The sequence below is a fragment of the Colossoma macropomum genome, unplaced genomic scaffold (assembly GCF_904425465.1).
Source record: "Colossoma macropomum unplaced genomic scaffold, Colossoma_macropomum, whole genome shotgun sequence".
Classification (NCBI taxonomy): domain Eukaryota; kingdom Metazoa; phylum Chordata; class Actinopteri; order Characiformes; family Serrasalmidae; genus Colossoma; species Colossoma macropomum.
In genome coordinates this window covers 17,744,945-17,767,356 of record NW_023494796.1, presented here as the reverse complement: position 1 = coordinate 17,767,356, position 22,412 = coordinate 17,744,945, and the positions used below count along the sequence as shown (strand labels likewise).

At 36.6% G+C, this 22,412-nt stretch overlaps 2 protein-coding genes across 2 annotated transcripts; both read left to right on the top strand.

Annotated features, from left to right (window-relative positions):
* The first annotated feature begins 5,295 nt into the window (after positions 1-5,295).
* On the top strand, positions 5,296-8,891 carry LOC118816564 (GPI-linked NAD(P)(+)--arginine ADP-ribosyltransferase 1-like). Its single transcript, XM_036583006.1, has 3 exons — positions 5,296-5,414; positions 6,815-7,533; positions 8,717-8,891. The coding sequence occupies exons 1-3, from the start codon at positions 5,355-5,357 to the stop codon at positions 8,817-8,819; spliced, it is 882 nt and encodes a 293-aa protein (XP_036438899.1). The 5' UTR covers positions 5,296-5,354; the 3' UTR covers positions 8,820-8,891.
* A 1,400-nt stretch (positions 8,892-10,291) lies between these two features.
* Positions 10,292-18,934, top strand: si:ch211-145b13.5 (Kv channel-interacting protein 4). The gene is made up of 8 exons (XM_036583470.1): positions 10,292-10,426; positions 14,788-14,915; positions 15,004-15,073; positions 16,253-16,323; positions 16,448-16,555; positions 18,292-18,396; positions 18,509-18,571; positions 18,659-18,934. The coding sequence occupies exons 1-8, from the start codon at positions 10,342-10,344 to the stop codon at positions 18,704-18,706; spliced, it is 678 nt and encodes a 225-aa protein (XP_036439363.1). The 5' UTR covers positions 10,292-10,341; the 3' UTR covers positions 18,707-18,934.
* Positions 18,935-22,412: the final 3,478 nt, after the last annotated feature.

Sequence of the window (22,412 nt, the reverse complement as noted above, 5' to 3'; positions counted from 1 at the left end):
AAGTGAAATGCTTTAAGACTATTTTAACCAAAAATGACTGAATAGCAGGGTTGACACCTGGGCTAAAGCGAGTAACAGGGTTGAAGACAGAGATCATATTCCCCATTAAGTTGATATAAATGCAGTAAAAACACACATAAAATATACAACATAGAGTAGAAGAAGTTTAAAATTTTGTTTTAATGAAGCTTAAAATTCGTTTTAATCTAAATGTTTTCAATAAAATAGGGTTAAATGGTAATGCGTTACCCATGGAGCCATTCATTTTTTGTGTGTGTAAATTGAGAAAATAGAATAAGAATATTTACTTGTCTGACGGTTGTTCTGAAGAAAACAACAAGATGATGCAAATTCCTGTTTACGTCATAATAAATCGAATGTTCCATTTTTTTACAGGAGAGGGGGAACAGGCTTGGGTAACAGGGTTGTGCATAAAATGTGGGAGGTTAAAATGACTTTATTGTTAAATACTCCATTTCCAAAAAAATTGGAACGCTTAAATAAAAATAAAATGCAATGATATGCAAATCATGTGAACCATATTTTTAAAGGATAATACTACAAAGACAACAAATCAGATGTTGAAACTGAGAAATGTTATTGTTTTTTGAAAAATATATGCCCATTTTGAACTTGATGCCAACAACATGATCCAAAAAAGTTGGGACAGGGGCATGTTTACCACTGTGTTTCACCGTCACCTCTTCTTTTAACAACTCTCTGTAAGGGTTTGGGAACTGAGGAGACCAGTTGCTGTAGTTTTGATAGTGAAATGTTTTCCCATTATTGTTTGATATTGGATTTCAGCTGCTCAACAGTTCAGGGTCTCCTTTGTTGTATGTTTCATTTCATAACCCTCCAATTGTTTTCAATGGGTGACACTTCTGGACTGCAGGCAGGCCAGTTTAGCACCTGGACTCTTTCAATACGGAGCTGTTGTAATGCATGCAGAATGTGGTTTGGTATTGTCTTGGTGAAATAAGCAAAGCCTGAAAAAGACGTCATCTGGATGGCAACATATGTTGACAAAACATGTATATATCGTTCAGCATTAATGATGCCTTCACAGATGTGCACATCACCCATGCCATGTGCACTAATGCACCTCTACACCATTCTGAATACTGGCTTTTGAACTGTGCACTGATAACAAGCTGAGTGTCCTTTAGCCCGGAGGACGCAGTGTCCATGATTTCCACAAAAAAAAATTCAATTGTTGATTTGTCAGAGCACAGGACACTTTTCCACTTCTCCCCAGTCCATTTTAAATGAGCTCTGGCCAAGAGATGGTGGCAGTATTTCTGGATCCTGTTTGTGTATGATTTCTTTTTTGCATTTTAGAGATTTAATTTACATTTGTGGATGCAGCGACAAACTGTTTTCACAGACAGTGGTTTTCAGAAGTGTTCCTGAGCCCATGCAGTGATTTTCACTACAGAATCATGTCTGTTTTTAATGCAGTGCCGCCTGAGGGCCCAAAGTTCACAGACAGCAAATACTGATTTTTGGCCTTGTCCCTTGCATACAGAGATTTCTCCAGATTCTCTGAATCTTTTAATAATATTATTTACTGTAGATGCTGAAAAGCAGAAGTTCTTTGCTATTTTACATTGAGAAATGTTATTCTTGAATTGTTGCACTATGTGCTTGCGCAGTCTTTCAGAGTGGTGAACCCCTCCTCATCTTTACTTCTGAAAAACTCCACCTCTCTGAGATGCTCTTTTTATACCCAATCATGTTTCTGACTTATTGCCAATGAATCACCATGTGTTTTTTTAGCATTACACAACTTACCAGCCTTTTGTTGCCCCCAGCCCAATTTTTTAGGAATGTGTTGTTGGCATTAAATTCAAAATGGGCAAATATTTTCAAAAAACAATAAAAATTCTCAGTTTCAACATTTGATATGTTGTTGTTGTACTATTTTCAATGAAAATATGTTTTACATGATTTGCACATCAGTGCATTTTGTTTTTATTTACATTTTGCACAGCTTTTCCAACTTTTTTGGAAATAAGGTTGTAAATTAATAGTAAAAAAATTATTAATTTAACATAAAATTGCTTGGATCTTAGCCAAAAACACTGTCATGGTTGTATGGTGTTAGCGGAAGATTTTAATGAAAATATAACATAGAGAATTTCTATGTCAGTGAGGTGGGACAGGCTAAAGTCACCATATTAGGTGGACACAGGGATTTTATGTGCTCATTTAAATGCTAGTTTTGATAATTTTATTTAAAGTTAAAGTACAGATCCCATCACTTTTCATAAAAGAAAAAAAAACAACAACATGGACTTTATTTGTTATTGCTTTTGAAAAGATGTGTGAGAGATTTATCTTGTATAATGGCGTCATTCAAAACAATACTGATGCCGTGCAGTTTTATATGGACAAAAAAAAAAATCAGTGAGTACAGGGAGTTATATAGTTCATCCTATTTTCTTTACTAGACATAATACTGTACTTCTTTTCTAAGGCCCATACATAATGTATTTTCCTGTTGTTATTTAGCACCCATCAACAGTAGGTTGGTTTGAATCAGACATCAGTGTGTTTTGATAACCTAAACTTTGCATCCAGTATATTAACTGCATTAATGCTGTGAAATGCTGACAACAGATGATAAGTCAGTCAATTAAGTCTTTTAACAGTGAGTTTGAGAATCATCCGGTTTTTATGTTTGCGTTTTAGAGTATACTGCTTATTCCAAGGGATTGGTGGAAATCCAGAGATGGTAGCAAAGAGCTGAGAATGAGAAGAAATATCCGTTATATTTATAGTTTGTGTGCTTGATATTTTTAATCAATGATTTACAGTAACCGATGTGTGAACACCAAACAGAGGAAAAAACATGTATGGCCTTTAGAAAACAGTATTATGTCTAGTAAACAAAATTGGATGAACTATATTACTCCCTGATCTCACTGAAAAGAGTTTTTTTCTTGTCCATATAAAACTGCACAGCATCAGTATTGTTTCTGCCATTATACAAGATAAATATACAGGATTAACAAGATTAGCCTATGAAGACAAGCGCTATAAGAGAGTTCAGACTTTTCAGTAGAACACTGTTAGACACTGTTAGCTACATTCAAAGAAACCTTGGTAACATCAGCTTAGCTGATTAATGTTAAACTATTTGAAGTTAGTTAACGTTAAGCCTCAGGTAGGAAACATAAGGCCTAGCTACCAATGTTAGTTCGATTAATATGTTATTATTTATTGGCTGGAGTTTTGACACAAACGTTCAGACATTTTACAGCGAGCAGATGTGAAAGTTGAGCATGTGCTGTGGAGCTGAGAGCAGAAATGAGTGTTTTGCATGAATAGTAAGTAAGTAAGTAAGTAAGTAAAGTTTATTTATATAGCGCTTTTTACAACAGGTGTTGTCACAAAGCAGCTTTACAAGGAAATGAGCATTACAAAAAGAAGTCCGGGTCCAAGCCCCCATGAGCAAGCCAGTGGCGACAGTGGCAAGGAAAAACTCCCTAAGAGAAACAGGAAGAAACCTTGAGAGGAACCAGGACTCAGAAGGGAAACCCATCCTCCTCTGGTCGACACCGGATAGTAAACATTGTTAGTATAAAGTATTATAGTACAAAAAACAGGGTAAAACGTGAAGGAAACAATTAATTTGAATAGTTCAGTTCATGCAGCAGAAGCAGCAGCTTCAGTGGGGTCAGGTTGTGAGGGTGAGGTTTGCACGGTGAGCAGTGGCACCCGATCAAGGCAGCAGAGGCAGCAGCATCAGCAGCAGGATGGGCAGCTGTTCAACTCGGCAAAAGAAAGAGAGGAAAAACACAGTCAATGAGCTCTGAAAGGGATGAATTGTTGTGCAGATTGTACCTGCGCACTTCGTGCTGACAAGTCCATTCAAGTTCATTAGCTGCACGCTCAGACCACCGCTGTCCTCTCAAACCAGAACATTCCTCTCTCAAACATCAGGATCTTCTCTTAAACATTTTGGCACAAAACTAACTCCATAAAAGTGCAGCACAATGCATTAAAATCACCAACACCAATAATATTTGGTCAAAAGGCTGCAAGGCTGGAAAGGTGGTAATCTGCTGGTAATGGGCCGTTAGTTTATATGTCTATATATGTGCCTTAAACAATGTCAAATCCAATCATTGGCAGTTTCTGTTATTTCTGACCAGCCATTATGCGAAACACTGTATTTTTGTATGTATGTTTACAATGTATATTTACTGTATTATACCAGCTAACCTAATCCTAACCCTCCTATATTTCTTACATGTTACTGAGAGTCTGTTTCATCTAAAAAGGACCACTCAAAATAAAGTGTCACCAAAATGTCTTCAGTGAATTTTAGCCTAAAGTTCTCTTTTTACCTTAAATGAGTTTAAAATCTCTTTAGGACAATGTTTAAATAAAAAAAATCGCAATTGCAAAATGAGTTGTAGACCCCAAGGTTTAAGTTTCAGAACTTTAAGCATGTATATTTACTGTATTATACCAGCTCCATGTGACTTCTGCAGTGTAGATATGGGGGTTGTGTCCCCTTAAATCCTCTCCCCACCCTATAAAGGACAAAGCCAACTGGTTACTGGAGAACTGCCTGGACTTTTAAACTGGGCAACCATGTACAAAATGTTCTTCTTTGTCTAGACGTGCAGCTGAATTGTCCCAGAGGCAGTAAGTTTTCTTACTTCTTACGAATATGGAATCTGTACTAGCATGTTTTCTTAGCATGCAGCAACACTGATCTAGTGATTTAGAAATACATTGAAAAAGTTGTTCCATTTAGTTTGTAACAATGTTGCACGTCATCTAATTTTTCATTGAGCATTTCACTTCTGGACCAGAAAAACTGCAAAACTGCGTGTATACTTACTGTAAACTGCTAAATTATACTTACTTATTATCAGCTAAGCAGTTTTTCTGCTGATTAAAGCTGTTAAACGTGCTATCTGACCACAGCCACATTGCCAGTGGGTCATTCTCGGCTTGTTTACTTCAGAAAACTCTGCTCCCTCCCTTCCCTTTCTCTAGTTTCTTGTCTAGTGTTGCTCCCTTGTGGTCACAGTTGGAGCTTACCAGGTTTGAGTCATGTACACAGTTCACAGGCCAGTTTCCTAGACAAGGATTAAGCCTAATCCTTTCAATGGGGAAATTTCATTCAGAATGCTGTGTAGTTCAGGACGAGGCTTAATCCTTGTCTGGGAAATAACATATTTCTGGCTATGTTTAAATGGTAAAATCCAACTGTGGCTGGCTTAACTAAGTTCTGTAAAAGAATGTTTATAGGCCCCAGTGTTAATTTGGTAACTTTTTTCTCCTTTTTGATTCTGTGCTCATTTTACCTTGGCAAAGATGAGTGGACCGATATAATGGGAGGTCAGAATTTGAGTCTCTTTCTGCTGATGTTCCTCCCCGTGCTCATCCACAATGTAAGTTCTTTGCATGAACTTCTAAGGATTTGTAAGACTTCTTTGTCTCTGGTTCTGATATATAAAGGTAAAAAACATTATTTCAATGTTTGCTCTGTTTTCTTTAAACCAGTGATGAACCCAATACCATTTATCAAAACCACAGACTAATGCAACCTTCAGATTCACATGAATGAAAACATTCATGAAACAGTTTGAAATTGTTCTCAAGTCACATAATCAATAGAGATATTAAATTTGCCACTACGTTCGTTTCAGGTTGGAGTGATCTAGTTATATCAAATTTTGGACTGCAATCCTGGCACTTGCATAAAACTCTGGTAACACATTATTTTGAGTGGGCCTTTGTAGTTAATTAATAAACTCTTAACAGATTATCAGTAACACATCAACAACATATCAGTGAAGTAGCAGTAGTGAAGCATCTCAGTACATTGAAGTAAATATCTTGTAGATGTTCTGGTGATTCATTACTTACATTGAGTAGATGTATTGTTAATATGTTACTTCCATTACACAAAAAACCAACCTTACCCAAAACCTGACCCTAACCCTGGCCCTAGTCCTAACCCTAACCATAACCTCAACTCAGAACCTAATCCTAACAATCCTATATTTCTGACATGTTACCGAGAGTCTGTTGAGTGTTTGTTTCATCTAAAAAGGACCACTCAAAATAAAGTGTCACCAAAACGTCTTCAGTGAATTTTGGCCTAAAGTTCTCTTTTTTATCTTAAGTGAGTTTAAAATCTCTTTAGGACAATGTTTAAATCGAAACTGAAAAAAATCATAATTGCAAAATGAGTTGTAGACCCCAAGGTTTAAGTTTCAGAACTTTAAGCAATTTAAATGTACATTTTCAAAATTTAGCACTTGAATTTTACTTAAGATAATGTGTGTTTCAGCATTTAAAATTTAGGCTTACACTTAAGATGTTTTACACTAATTTCTTATTCAATCATTTTCCTAATTCTACAGAAATCTTACATATCAACACAGCAGCTTTCCAAATGTGGTTCATTGGGTTTCTTATATACTCACTGTTATCAAAAAGAGTTCCATATTGTACCAAAAAAGGCTTAATGACTTCTCTGCGTGAGATTAAAAATCATATAAAAAAGGTTCTCTATCATTGAGTTGAGCCTTGCAACTACACAAGAAACAATTTAAGCATTAAAATAGTTCTTAGAGACATAATGATTCTATATATAACCATTGCCTATATTAAAAACCCTTGAAGAACCCCTTTTAAAAGGTGTGGTTCTCCTAATTCTCTTCACCATCTTCATAAATTCAGTCTATCTATCATCTATCTATCCATATATCTTCTGTCCTCTGGGACAGCCTGACCCCTACACTAAGATCCATGTGCTCCATTATAGCTTCTCTTAATTGTGTAGGTCACTGCAGAGAAGAGAATGCTGGACATGGCTCCTGATGCTGTCGATGACACCTTCTCAGAGTGTCGTGACAAAATGATACAGACTATTACAGCACCAGGCGGCCTGTTGCAGAAAGACCTCAAGGCCAGAAAGGATTTTGCAGAGATGTGGAGGGGTCACGGTGGGACTTGTGAGAAGCAAATTTATGGTGCAACACCTCATCACTTGGCTGCACTGCAGGCTTATGGGAATTCTGGAGTTCAATTCCGAAAGACGTTCAACAGACTGGTTCAGACCAAAGGCAGCAACGCCACAACATACAACAACGAATTTCCCTTCAAGTCTCTTCACTTTCTGCTAACAGATGCTTTGCAACTTCTTAACCATGGCAAAACATGTTCCACCGTGTACTTTGGCACAAGCAACCAGTATACAGCAGAAATTGGGAAGGAGGTGCGTTTTGGGAGGTTCCTTCATCCCAGAGTTCAGCAGAGCTCTGAAATTGAAGCAGCTGAGTCAGAAGGTGAAGGCACGCTGTTCTACATCACCTCCTGTTCCGTGGTTAATGTTGAGAACTACACGTGCACTTCTGAGGAAATTGAACAGCTTATTTCCCCAACTGAGGTCTTCAGAGTGCAGAACGTCAGTCGTGTTTCAACTGAGGAAGCTGAATATAAAAGAATCACTTTAACACATTCAGGCTTTCTGAGCAACCATGACTGCTACTTCTCTACCAGGTAACTATGGCTACTATACTATGAGTGTTCTTATAGCATTTTACTAAGAGTTGATTTTGTTGAGTTTCATACACTTAGCACCATTTTAAAAGGGTTCTAGAACCTCTCCTTAAAAGGTTATTTATGTCTCCTTTGCTCCTCACAAAAAACATACATTTCTTCAGGTTCAGATAGTTGTTTAATAGTTATTTTCTTATTAAACTAAAGCTAAATTTGAAGGAACCCTACTAAGTAAAGACCACATTTATCAATTTATGGCCTTTATAAGCTCAAAGTCAAAATCTTTAAAGGTGTCAAGGTGCTGCTACACCATGCACCATCTGCACAACAACATCACTTACTGACATAATTTCACCTGAATTTCACTCAAGATTCATAAAACTCACGTGAGTCAAGTGAAGCAGATGGTAGCTTAGCACAATGATATAGCAAACTTCAGTGGGACAGTTTCTGCTATGAATTTGTAGCTAGGCCTACAGAAAGACTGAAATGCTGCACAGACTAACATACACCAGCTGATTTAATAGACGCTCTCAAGATGATTAACAAATAAGAAAATAAGAAAGTGTCTGTAATTCGCATTTTGACTATGCATGTTAGCTCCATTCCAAAATAAAACCAGGCAAATTACATTATCTTTCATCTGCTATCTTTAAGTTTACCGCAAAAACCTTCCAAATAATTTTTACTTTTAACTCTATACCAAAGCCAAGAACATTATAGGCATCTTTATCTGGAATAGTGAGGATATTGGAGCAAAGAAAAAACTGTGATGGCTAAAAATCGTATCATAACCTGTCAGACAGCCTTCCAAATGGCATTAATGTTATTATTCAGATAGAAGTCGGCCAGATGAGGTACACATTTAGCAATAAACGCATTTTCAGTGTATTCCAATACGTTTGGAAAAATACTATATATTATCTCACTTCTGTATAGCAAAGTTAAAACTGAATGTGTTGTAAGAAAAGCATTGTTTTACACATATTTTAGGAAATGTCTTCCACTATGATTTTAACTAGCAAAACATTACAGTTCAGAACTACTGAAGATTGTCTTACCACAATAGCCTTTTGAGTATACTACACAATCCCACAGCAGCCATGTATAAAATATTGAGTTTAATTACACTGTATGTACACTGACTCATCATTTTTTCTTTCTCCCTGGCCGCTCGCTGAAGCTCACCTTCTGGATCCTCTGCTCCACTACTGACCTGCAAGATTCTGGAATTGGTGTCCCTCATTCTTGCCATTCTTCTGCCAGTAAACATGCTTTACGAGTAAACAAAGTTTTGACCCAAGATTGCTTTGTAATCCATATTTTCTTCATTAAACAAGTTATTCCTCTTAACACCAGCTAATGTTTCCTTGAATTTCCATTTCGAGGCTACTTTTTAGCTGAAATGAAGCTGAAATGTCACTGTAGCTTCTTAATTATGCTAAATTTGTCAAGTAACAATTTTAGGCTTTTTAAATACTGTTTTATGCTGAATGGGAAGAATTAGTACAAGAGCATTTACATTGATCTACATTTCGCACAACCTATAATGTACAACAGTATCCTAATTTTTCAAGTAGAGACATTTTTGTGCAATATCTATCTATCCATATATTTATGTGTGTGTGTGAGTATATATATATATGTATATATATAATTAATCACACTAGATGCACTATGGTGATATTTCTTGACCAGCTCTGTGTACGTGCAGCCCTGTGTGTGTGTGTGTGTGAGTAAACTGTGTGACCGTGTGACCCTGAAGGCTAACTCAGGCAAATTGTATCGCTGTGTTTCAACAATGCCTGGGAAACACTGCTCAGTCCTTTCTGGGACATAAATCATATCCATGTTGCAGATAACTAGGGACACTTGGCTAAGAGCTGCAGGCTGCACAGAGATCATATCTTTATTCTTCGTCCAGAGACCATGGGCCGGATTCACCAAAGTGTCTTAAGAAAGAAAATCTCCTTAAATGTGTTTCTTCTTATTTTTCTTGAGAAAAATGTTATGACAAATTATTCTCATGTTGTTATTATACAAGTGATTCTTCAAATAACTTTTCAAGAATTCTTATATATCATTTTTACCTCTTTTCTTAAGAATAATTGTAAGAGGTATTCTTGAACACATTATGGGCCTCATTCACCAATATGTTCTTTCTGAAATTTGTTCTTGAAAAAGGTCCTACGAAAAAGGCTGTCAGATTATTAAGGTGTTCTTAACGCAGAATAGTTCTCACCTTTGTGCTTTTGAGTGTGTGTAGATTCTGTTCTTACCTAAGAACAAATCCCTAAATAAGAAGACACTGGTGAATGTCAGAATCTTCATGAAAACTGCAGAAGTGGGTTTTTAGAAGAGATTTCCTCTTAAGAAAGGCTGGTGTAGAGGCCTATTGTTGTTTTACAGTGGAGTATATTTGCTTTTATTTTTACAAGATTTCTTTCTCTCTCTGAGTTGGAGGAGTGGGTCAGTGTGCCCCTGAATGAAGCCTTGGATGATGAAAGTAATGTGTAATCGAGTCAGGGTGAAATGTGTGAAACGTTAACCTGTAAGATTCTGGTCTTTATGAAATATATTTTTGACTTAACATAAACACTGCCACCTTTTGACATTGTGGCAGCAGTGCTGACTCTCTTGCTGGGATGTGTCTGGCTGCTCATATGGCCGTAGGCTCCACTTTCATTAGTGAAAGAGTGACTGAGCGCTCTCCACCCATGAGCACACGCTCCCACATACACACATATACAAGCTCCAGGCTACACATTCCTGGCCCGTAAATAAGAAGACTTCATTTTGAAACTGAACATGAGCAGGAGACGACGGTGTAAACGGCAGCTGGTGAAGTTCATCCAGCATATCCACCAACTCGTAACAGGAACTTTAAACTCAGGTAATGTTATTTTATTCAGAACACTGGTCTGCACCTATATTCCCTACTGAAAATAACTTATTTTGAAAAATAACAATTCAATAATAATATTGACAATAACTTGGTTTTTAAACATTTAACATTGCAGGTTCATTTCCGCACTTATTATTCAGTAACTACAGGAATTTCAATGCAAACTAATAGAGCTATTCTTAGATTATAGAAGTGTGTAATAGGGGGTTAAATTCTGCTTCTCAAAATGTTTGTGATGAAATGTTACACACATTTCAAGTAATTCAATGCACTACTTGGAGAAATCACTGTATGGAGAAATAAGTGTTGTTTTGGAATGCATTAATCATTTAATCATTTACTGTCAGATTACCCTGACAGCAAGTATACGCCAACGTAGGCTCAGTTATATTGATTAGATACGGCATAACAATGGTAAAGCATGTTGGGCCAATGTTATTTTGGCCCGATCTTGGTTGGCAACCAATGTTAGAAGTGGGGCTACATTGGCCCATATAGATTCTTATAAGGTGCAATACATATATACATAGACCATAGACTCTAAGCCAAAAACTGTTTCAGTACCAAAAAAGGTTTCTATGACTTGCAGCAGCAGTGGAGCCTCTTTTTAAGAGGTTCTTCAAGAACCATAAACAGTAGGTTTTACATCATAGAGGACAACCATTCATACATGTAAAGATAAAACAATTTATGCATTCAAATGCTTCTTTGTGCTCTCACAGTTCTATATAACTATTGCCTTTACCAAAGAACCCTTGAAGAACCAATTTTTAAAGGGTTTATGGATGATCGATATGGACTATTGATGCTCAAGCCAATACCACTAACCTAATACATGATCAACGTCAAGATGAAGCACCTAATGTAAAGATATACAGCAGTAATGATGCTTTATATGAGGAGATACAGCAGTAATGATGCTTCACATGAGGAGATACAGCAGTAATGATGCTTTGTATGAGGAGATACAGCAGTAATGATGCTTCATATGAGGAGATACAGCAGTAATGATGCTTCATGTGAGGAGATACAGTAGAAATGGCACTTCATTTGAGGAGATACAGCAGTAATGAATGCTTTATATGAGGAGATACAGCAGCAATGACACTTCATATGAGATACAGCAGTAATGAATGCTTTATATGAGGAGATACAGCTGTAATGAATGCTTTATATGAGGAGATACAGCTGTAATGACACTTCATGTGAGGAGATACAGCAGTAATGAATGCTTTATATGAGGAGATACAGCTGTAATGACACTTCATGTGAGGAGATGCAGCAGTAATGATGCTTTATGTGAGGAGATACAGCAGTAATGATAGCATGGGTGTCATTTTCTAGGTTGCTAGTAGGTTTTTAGAACAGTTTGCTACAATAAATCAAATAAGATAGGTGCTTTTCTGCTTATCTCCTCAAAATAATTTAAAGTCCAGTGTCTAGACCTGAGGCACTGACTCTTGAAGAAGACACTTCATGTAGTTCTTCATAATATCATTTCTGAGGAATTGATATCACCACCACCATCTGATGTGTTCAGAATGGATCCTAGCTATAATTTCACAAGCTAGTTACTGTTTTATTATTTATTTATATCATACTTATACTTATTATTATACTGCCCTTTGATGTACTGGTGACCTATCCAGAGTGTTTCATGCCTTCCGCCCAGTGACCACTGGGATAGGCTCCAGCACCCCCTGCAACCCAGAAAGACAATCTGAAACAGGTTTTAAGTTGAAGCCATTTAATCTCATGATGTTTCTTTAAAAATTGAGTAAGTTATAGCTGTAATTGGTGGCGGTGTTATGATTGGGCCCAGTGAGCCTAGGCCCCCACACTTTTGTTACCGGCCCACCCAAAGTGACTGTGGTTGAAGCTTGGCAAAAGCAGCAGCACTGGCAAGGCTACAGCCTTTTATATAAATGCAGAAATTTGACATAAAACCCAGAAAAAATATTAATATTTCAGGCACTGATGAAAAAATACACCCTCCAATAACTTAAACCGTCATGGTTTATTAACATGAAATAAGCTGAGTGAGATATTAATCTTAGTCTTGTGTTGATATCCAGTTAATATCTCATTCAAGTCAGATATTAGAATTCATTGCATAGTAAAACTCAATATTAAAGAGGAAAAGATGCAAACTTTCCCACTGAAATCCATGGCATGCTTGGCCAGAGACATACAGTAAAATATCTAATATTGTGAAAATTTGAAGTACATTAACTAAAGTCCATGTGGTGTGTTATTTTTCTCCACTGGAGTGTTGGATGTTCACTGTGGTGGCGTCATTAGAAACTGGGGCAGTGGTATTATGCTCTCCGAAGGGGACACCGCTTAGCAAAGGTGTCTTTAGTTACCTGGCCTGAACCAGCAGTGCAGTGAATTTTTAATCGTATGTGTTGAACTGAAGTATAGGGTCCCTCTGGTATGCTGAGTTGCTAAAATCTGGCCTGGGAAAAACCTAAAATATCGTGGAATTTTTTTATTGCCTTTTTGATATAAGAATTTCATATGCTATGTAAACATTGCTTCAGGTTTCAAAATGTAGCATTCACTCCCCAAGTCAATGGGCCATAGTTTTAAAAGAAATCAAACTTGTTTCAAACACATTGTTTTTGTGATGTCACAAAAAACAACACATTCAAGAATACATGCTATTCCTTTTCAGCATACAGCAATTTAGCCCCATCCACTTCAGTTGAGGTTATAAAGAATGTTTCAGCCCAGACTTTAAATGAGGCACAATACACAGCAGCCAATCAGAACGGAGATCATTTACAAATGTCAGTCTTAAAGGCACAGTAACAAAAACAGCCTGTATGATTGTAACAGATAAAGAGATGTTCGAAAATGATGCCATGCAAAAATGAATAATGATCAGTTTTCAAAACCGGTTATAGGCATTTTAAGGCAAGTGTCTTAAAGGGGAATTCCACCATTTTTCAAAAATTCTACATAATTCAATGGTTGAGAGTCATTCATAGTGGTTTGTTGTGAAATGCACCATTCTAGATAAATTTACAGACTCAGATTTCCTTACAGTGGTGTTAATAGGAACCAGGGGTCACAATGTCTACAACACAAATACAGCCATTTTACTTACTATCCAAAACCACCAGTGAACCTACACAAGTCTACTGAGTCTTACATGGAAGGTTTGTGATGGTAAATCTGAAAAAATAAGTTTTCTTTGGGGACTATTTTGCCTTGTATGTGATACAACACCCTGCATGTATCCATCCACCTTTAAATCATTCATTTTTAAGAATATGTTCTAGGCCAAAACCTTATCACAAAACTTTTGTAAAGCAATCTCTCGGACTTCAGGCATTTGTAAGGGAGTTTTTAGATAAATACAGACATCTGGCTCCTATCACCACCAATGTGAACAATTCTGACTGGGTAAGTTTCTCTAGAACAGAACATTTCACACTCTAAATGACTGTGTTTACAGGATAATCGTTTAAGTATGTAGAAACATTGATTGATTTATGCTGTTGAAGTTATATCACTGTTTATTTAAAACTACTAGATACAGTGTATTTGTATCTCAAGGCCCAACAACACTGAGACAAAAGCTGAATTATTTAAATCTGCTATGCATGGACACCTTCTCAGATACACAACTACATCTGCCATTACACACGAGCCTCTCGAAATATAAACACACGTGGGTTAGAAAAAGCCACCAGGAAACGTCAACCTCTCTTCATTATTCATTCGAAAGGCAAGCGTGTGTGTAATTAGCATTATAGGACCTGCCAAGGCCAGTGCTCTTAGTTTCAGGCTCTGTCCTCAGAATGCAGGTAGCTGAAGCGGACACTCTGGTTGAGTGACCACTGCACACCACTGAGTCACATGGTATCACTCTCAGGTTGCCAGGAATGTGATCTTTGTCATTCAGGGTCATTCCTTGGAGGATTGTTGAACATTTGAGAAATAAAAACATTTATTGTTTATTTGCACAGTAAAAAATAATGAACAGTTTATGAGCACTTATGCACTTCAGTCATACATTGATGGTCATTTTGGAGGCCTATGCTGATTTCACATGACCCTTAACCAAACCTGTAACATGTAATACCACCTTTTATCACGCTATGCATTGATAAAATTATAAAAATTAATGAAAAGGTATTTGATTTAACCCCTTAAAGAACCAGAGCCCATCAGCTGACCCAAAGTTTTGTTACATACTTATAACCTAAGAACAGTAGTTACTATAGTTACTGAATACTAAGCATAGTATGCTTAGTATGCACTAAGCCTGGGATTTTAAGGGATTAACAGTGACATTGATGTATGGCTTGGTTGTGATGATCTCTGTTACTGTGTCATAGATAATGAAGATGAGGAGCAGGACAGGACCGTGGTGCGCCGTCGCCGTCCTGTTGATTTGGAGCGATTACTCAATCAGAGCCGCTTCACCAAGAGAGAGCTCCAGATTCTCTACAGGGGTTTCAAAAGCGTGAGCACCTGTTACCTTTACTATTACTTTTATAGCTACTACATCCTCATTTTGTATTGAAATGTTAAAATGTGTTTGTTTTGCTCAGGAGTGTCCCAGCGGTCTTGTTAATGAGGATACATTCAAAACCATCTATGCTCAGTTCTTCCCTGGTGGAGGTGAATATTTATATTTTAATCTGTTTTTTATAAACAATATTTTTCTGCATATTTATTTAAAATAATAGTAGTGTTTGTGTGTGGTTTTAATCAACTGACATTATAGAATATTAGACATTGAAACATTTGGAACTTTTTTGTGTTTTGAAAAATTGGTTTGGTGCAAACAGTGACCTCTTGTGGTCAAATCTGCAAATTTGACTTTTCTGACCAGCAGAGGGTGCAGTTGAGTGTTTCTGCAACTACAGGCACTTTAAGGTCCTGGCAGTGGATTTTTGAACAAATGTTCACATTTTCAGCTTAAAGCACATAAAATATTTTGTCATAAAACATTTTCAGAGTTAAAATGTTAGTTGCTAAATGCAATAAATGAATGTAATATATTAAGTGTCTTCAAATGCTTCAAGAAATGTTAATTACAAAATGATGTCTTTTCAACTGGAACATCACTGTATACATGTTAATTCAAATAATTTAAACAAATATTGTTGATCAGCCATGTATTTTCTATAACTATGTCAGGGCCACATTTATTTGTCCTTACCACAACACCTCACCTTACCAAATGTCCCAGAATAAAGTTTTTTTTTAGATAAATAAACCTATTTTAATGACGTCCGCCGTAAAGACAAATTTAATTCTTATATAATTCGCTACAGAGACAGATTTATTTCAAATTTGCTGTGAAGAAAAATTCTGTTTTGTTTCAAAATTTTCTATGAAGACAAATTCAATTCAGATTAAATTCAGCATAAAGACAAATTTGTTAAAAATGTTAGATTAAATTGACTATAAGGACAAAAAAGATTAAAATATTATGCTGTATGTTATTCTGTATAACCCCTTATTTGTATTACAGACCCTTATACCTCAAATAAATTTTTGTTGAGGTTCATTTTCTAAAAAATCCTAAAAACTGACACTGGAGTGTCAGCAGTAGAAACACTCAGTTACAGCATGCCTTAACGCTACCTCACAGTACCAAAAACTGCAGAAGAACTTTTGTTTTGTATGTAACCAAGTTTAATATTTTCAGAATTACATACATTTGTCTGCATATATGCATATAACTTTAATATTTATTTTAATATTATATTAAATATTTTAATATTGTGAGTAAATGTTGATTAATGATAATGTCCTATTAGAACAACTCCTAATATGGAATTTTTGTTTCAGATGTTTCAAAATATGCTCATTTTCTCTTCAGTGCATTTGATACAGATCAGAATGGCATAGTGATTTTTGAGGTAAGTATTTGTGAAAGGAAGCTACTGTTTTTTGGATTTTCTTAGCAGTACAAACCAGAAGGAGTGATGATCTGTATATTATGTAAAGCATACTCTGCAGTACACACTGTTGTGAACTCTGCAGGAGTTCGTAAGAGGCCTGTCGGTTCTGCTGCGAGGCTCTGCCGAGGAAAAGCTGTGCTGGGCCTTCAATCTGTATGACCTCAACAAAGACGGACACATCAGTAAAGAGGTCTGTCTTTGAATTTGATTGAAAGAACAACTTGGCGAAAAATCATATTTACACAGTTTCCCTCTTACTCCAAATGTAGTCATCCAAAACATATTTGCACTGGAGCTAAGGCTAATTAAAGGAAGCTTCTATCTCACCAATGCTGTGCAAAGTCTAACTGAGTTCTTAAGAATTCTCTCATAAACTTGCATATGTGGTTTCTAGCTCTCCTATACAGGGGTCTCAGACCACCGGCCTGAGCATAGCCTCATATACAGCCTAATTTAGCCTGTCACACATCTACTATTTACCCATAATTCTGAGAGGCTTGTCATCAATGTGAAAGCGACAATAATAAACCTTACTTGATATCTGCTTTTTTGTGATTGGTTTACAAATTTGAATCTATCCAATCAGATCACTGGTGCTTGGCCGAAAATATGTTTAGCAGTCCATGTGCCAAAATCATATATTTGCATAAAAGCATATATTTGCTGTTATTTTATTGCTTGTCTGCTGTTATTAACAGCAGCTTGTGCTGCAACAACGATGAGTGTTTGTAAAAAGTAAAGTGTTCTAACAGGCAGTATAGCACTGATGTGCTCTGGTGTTGAATTCCCTTGTTTGGTGTGGATCATAAAAACATGTTTCCCAGGCGAACTTGTAAGCAGACCAAGACCCACGACTTTGTCAGACCACCATTCATTACATTGGTGCGGACCTGAATACGGGTGGAATGTTCATTCGTCCACACCCACAGAAACTAAAGTTTCTGTTTTATGTCTATAAGTCAGCATTCCATGCAGTTTGGAGGTAGCAGAGATTTTCTTTGTGATGTGAGCATCTTGACCTCAATCAGAAAGTGGTGGGTTGTTGCTCCAGTACTTTGAAGAGTGGTGGGTCTAATGCCCGCCTGTCTTTATGGTTCTGGCGGCCCTGTCTGACAGGTAGATTTGTATCTCCCACCATACACTGTAGCTGGATACCCAGCATAAGCTATGTAAAATCATATTATATCATATTATTATATCCCCATATTGGCGAAACACAACGACACAGAGGTGAAAAAGTCGACATTTGCTACCAAATTCCATACATGCCGACTTTATTCTGTTTGACTGAATACAGTAGTGAGATATAAACATTGTGTGTTGTACAGCAGGCTTTGTCCGTACATGACGGTCTATTCAAATGTACAGTTTCTAAATGTACAAGGTTTCTAAAATCACGAAGTGCAAGGCTTTAGAGCACATTCAACTACAGCTCAACCAGTCAAACAAAAGAATCCAACAAGATGTGTGATTCCTGCTGTTGCTGTGCTACTGTTATTTAAAGAGACAGATGAGGATCAAAACTATGAAACATATTTTACCTACAGCTGTATGGTAGCATTTTTCTGGCATGGAACAAAATGCACTCTTCTCCACTGCAGCGCCACTCAATTATAGGTAATTAACGTAGCATAGCTAGCTAATGTACATGATTTAAATCTGCTTAAAAAACTTAAAAAACTTAAACTTAAAAAAGTACATAGCACTCATTTACACTAGCAAGTACTCAATGCTAAGTAGGTTACTATGTATGGTATCTGAACCATTATCGATGCTTCACTAACTGTAACATTCAAAATGACTTCTATACAGCAACATGTAGACTTAAAGTATAAAAGTGTGTCTACAAATGCAACAGTGGGCCTTAAAAGTACATTTTATGTTTCATGAATCATTTTTGTTTCAGTAATGTATTGTCTCTTCCAGGAAATGCTGGATGTAATGAAAGCTATTTATGATATAATGGGGAAGAATATTCCTCCACTGCTGAAAGAGGAGGCGCCCAGGCAACATGTTGAGCTTTTCTTTCAAGTAAAGATGTTTTCCTACTCATAGTGTCAAAACTGAAACATATCATACAGATAAACAGATATTTTCACTGACAAATATGATATTGTTTGATGATATGATATTCCCTCTGCAGAAAATGGACCAGAACCAGGATGGTGTGGTTACTGTTGAAGAATTTATTGATACCTGTCAAAAAGTAAATAAATTAATCATAATCCAATCAGCATTCTACACTTTTTTATGATTATGCTCTTCATAATTGAGACTTGTTTTTTTTCCACAGGATGAAAATATAATGAAATCTATAGGAATTTTTGAGAACAACATCTAGGAGCAGTTTGTGCTTCACTGCTGGGACATGACAGCCATCGGCTCTTGAGGGTATCTGCAGCTGGGGAGCCATCCATGGACGCTGTGGCCGGTCTGTCATTCATGAACTCAGCTCTCAGTGTCCACTGTTTGGTTCGGCACTGAGGAGCCAGGAGCTTTGAGCTGTTATATACTTCACTCACATTAAAAGCGATAGTTTGATGAAAAATCTAAATTATACAAATGTACAAATGCATGGACACAATTCACATTTGCTCTAGCTTGATAATTAATGCTACTGTTCATTTATATAGACAGCAGTGTGTCATACAGAGTCAGAAACCACATAAGCAAGTCTATTTAAGAATATGAACATATGAACATATAACATATGAACTCAACACAGTTTGAGGTAAGTGTGTGATAATTTAGGCCTGCAGTTTGCAAGATGCTAATTAAGGAGCAGTGGGGTTGTGGTCAAGACCAGAGACAAGTCCAAGTCAAGACTGAGATCAGATTAAGCTTTTTTATTCTTATAAAGGGGAAAACTTTGAAATTTGTTTGTAGTTCATATTCTTTTGTGGAAGCAAATGATATTAAAACCGAGACAAAACTGAGACCATTATTTACAGTCTTGAGACCGGACTCGAGACCAAGATTGGACTCGAGCACTACAGCACTAGCTCTAATCATGCTAATATGCTCTGTAAGCACTACATTTCATTTTTAAAGAATTCGTTTGGAGGCAGTTGTTTTATTGTAAAGTTTTTCAGAGGTGTCCCGGGCATAGTTGCAGTTGTAGGCTATAAAGGCCCAACTGGGTGAACCAATTTGCTACAGCGCCACCCAGTGCTGCATCTCCAGTTAGTTAAGAATATTAAAGACAGACGATTACCGATTGTGAGTGAAGCAGGCTGAGCAATGAACATAAACTTAACATCATAATAATTTATTTTCAGGGACACCTTAGAACAGGCATGTCAAACTGGGGACCATCTGGGCCAAAGTGCTGTGGAGATTAACATTTACCCTAATCTAACGCTCTGAATTCAGTTCATGAAGGTCTTGCTAATTAGCTGATGAGCTGAATCAGGTGTGTTTGATGAGGCAGTGTGCTGAAATATGCAGAGTTTTGGCCCGCAAGGACTGGAGCCTGACGCATGTGCCCTAGAATTTTGATTTTGAGACATTCAGGTATTTTGTGCCTTGTTTGTAATGGATTACTTTTTTGAGTGCTGCCTTTACACTGTTGGTGAGTTTCCATTACTTGTTAGCTACATTTGGCCAACCAGTGCATTTAACTCAGCCTTGTTCAACATGTAGACACAAGTATATTTGATGCAGTATTGCACACAGTTTGAAATTTGACAATGTTATAACATTAATGCAAAGTTTTACAATAGGGTGAAAAAGTGAAAAAGTGCACTGTACTTATTGAAGGTGTTATAATTGCAGTAACATATTTGTGTATATTATTTAATCTAAATAAAATGTGTTTAAAATGCATATCTCAGGTTTTATCAACATTGTCATTTTTTTCTGATATACATTCAATAGACACATATATTATGGCTGCTATTTGTTAGTATCAGTCAGTATTTCTGAGTATTTCTTTTTGGCATCAGACAACACTTCCACGATGCCTTGCGATTGGAACTGGAAAAAAGAATGTATATTGAGATTATTAAAGGCCCCATATCCTGTAATTATCTTCACTTTTTTAAGTAAAAGAGTATATAAACATCAAACAGTCCATGTGTGGCAGCTGAGGTGCAAAATCAGCCTGTTTTGAATTCACTATTTTCGTGGTGTCAAGGAAACCGTTACATTTATGTATATCTGCCTACAGCAGGTTAGCTCCGCCCACTCACACTGAAGTGAGATACATTATACCTATATTATAAGTAAAATACAGGGCAGCCAATCAGAACAGAGGTCATTTACATATACCGGTCTCAAAAGCGCAGTAATAACTAACAGCCAAGTTAATTCTAAGGGATTGGAAAGTGGCCATGCAAAAATGCTTTTGGTACATAAAATCCACACAGACGTTATAAGTGGACCTCAGGAAAAAATAAAATGCAAGAATAATGTAAGATATGGGGTCTTTGAAAGCATTCTGTCTATTTTTTGTCAAGAGTGAACCAACTACCGTACACAGAACCCTTCAACTGCATCATTAAAAGCAACGCAGGCTGCAGAAAGAACTTCAGTTGGCTTGTGTCTATAAATCAGTAAAATGATGCTATACTTTAAAGTTACGTGACACTTTGTGCAGCTGCTCTACTGTATTTCTGACTGAATCAGCTCTTCTGTTCTTCTCTGTCCACCAGTCAGTTTATGTTATCCAACTTTGGGCTATTATGTCAAGCTCAAGTCGCATAACACAAAGAGTAGGCCTCTCTTAATCTGCTCCAGTGTTTATATGGATGACCGGCAACAATCAGCTCGTTAACCTCGGAGTAACTTAGAGAAGAGGAGCGTCTGAGGGTTGCCATATTTGGACACAAGCTGCAGTGGAATAAAGCTGTGTATTGACCTAAAAAGGTCATATGTGCTTAAAAAAGGCTTGCAGTATCAGGAGGGTTCTTGGTAATGAATTTACAATTACACACAAACATAACTTTTGTTGGGCCTATTTTGGGTCAGTGTTTACAGAATGGAGTGACGGCTATATTTACAACTGTATGATTAAGAAATGGTATGATATTGATGATTTATTAATAAATAGGCTCTGCCCACAAATGCATTATTTTGTACTCACTGCTGATGCATTGGATAATATTTGTGCAATTCCCATTAAACCTAAAGAGGCATAATGGCTGAATTTATTTCAAATGATATGTACTGTGCGTGCATTTTGGAAGTCACATGGTTAGAATACATTGGATTTTTTTTTTGCTGTGTTCTCAAGCCAATGTTAGCATGATGTAACGATGCACAATAATATTGGAAACATGTTAGTTTCAGCATATGTTTGATTTAAAAATGTATATATTGGCATCAGATAGATGATATCGCCCTGTAGAAATAAATGATATATTTCTCTGTAATGCTAATCCAGGTAGATTTAATCCCAATTTATACATTTTATGTTTATATATTGGAATCAGTAGATATGGACATGAAAATTTTCAGATATTGGCATCAGCCCACTATTCCCACTTGCATCACTAAATCAGCAGCCTATTTGGTGGTGTTTACCATCTGCCAAGTTTTGACTAGCTAAAACAACTAAGTCAAGCTCAGCAGCACAGAATTTTAAACTGGAAACTTCACTTTACTACACAAAGAGTGTTACAAGTTCTATGGTAGCCCATTTGTGCTTTGGAAAAAACAAAACAAAATAGCTGTTTAGTAAGTCATAACAATAAGAAAGTTTCCCAGAATTCTGACTTAGCATCTCATAATTATGACACAGAGCCTCATTTCGATTTATTATCTCATAATAATGAGAGCCCATCTCATAATTACAACTGAGTATCTCATAATTAGGACTTGATCTCTGAAAATACTGAAATCTTATCTCACAGTTATGACTTAGTATCTTATGAGTATGACTAACTGTCATATAACAATTAGATTCTATTGCTTTGTATTGTTTCGAAAGGCCTGTTTTGTTGTGATCAGATGTTCATAAATTAACAGATGTAAAAAATTTCTTAACAAATCCTTAATGATCATTTTTAAAATACTAAATTATACTACAAATCCACGCTAAAAGGGTC

Coding starts and splice junctions, on each gene's coding strand:
- LOC118816564 (XM_036583006.1), top strand. CDS start 5,355: ATGGGAGGTCAGAATTTGAGTCTCTTTCTGCTGATGTTCCTCCCCGTG. Junction 5,415..6,814: donor TCCCCGTGCTCATCCACAAT/GTAAGTTCTTTG, acceptor TTAATTGTGTAG/GTCACTGCAGAGAAGAGAAT. Junction 7,534..8,716: donor GACTGCTACTTCTCTACCAG/GTAACTATGGCT, acceptor CGCTCGCTGAAG/CTCACCTTCTGGATCCTCTG.
- si:ch211-145b13.5 (XM_036583470.1), top strand. CDS start 10,342: ATGAGCAGGAGACGACGGTGTAAACGGCAGCTGGTGAAGTTCATCCAG. Junction 10,427..14,787: donor AACAGGAACTTTAAACTCAG/GTAATGTTATTT, acceptor ACTGTGTCATAG/ATAATGAAGATGAGGAGCAG. Junction 16,556..18,291: donor ACGGACACATCAGTAAAGAG/GTCTGTCTTTGA, acceptor TGTCTCTTCCAG/GAAATGCTGGATGTAATGAA.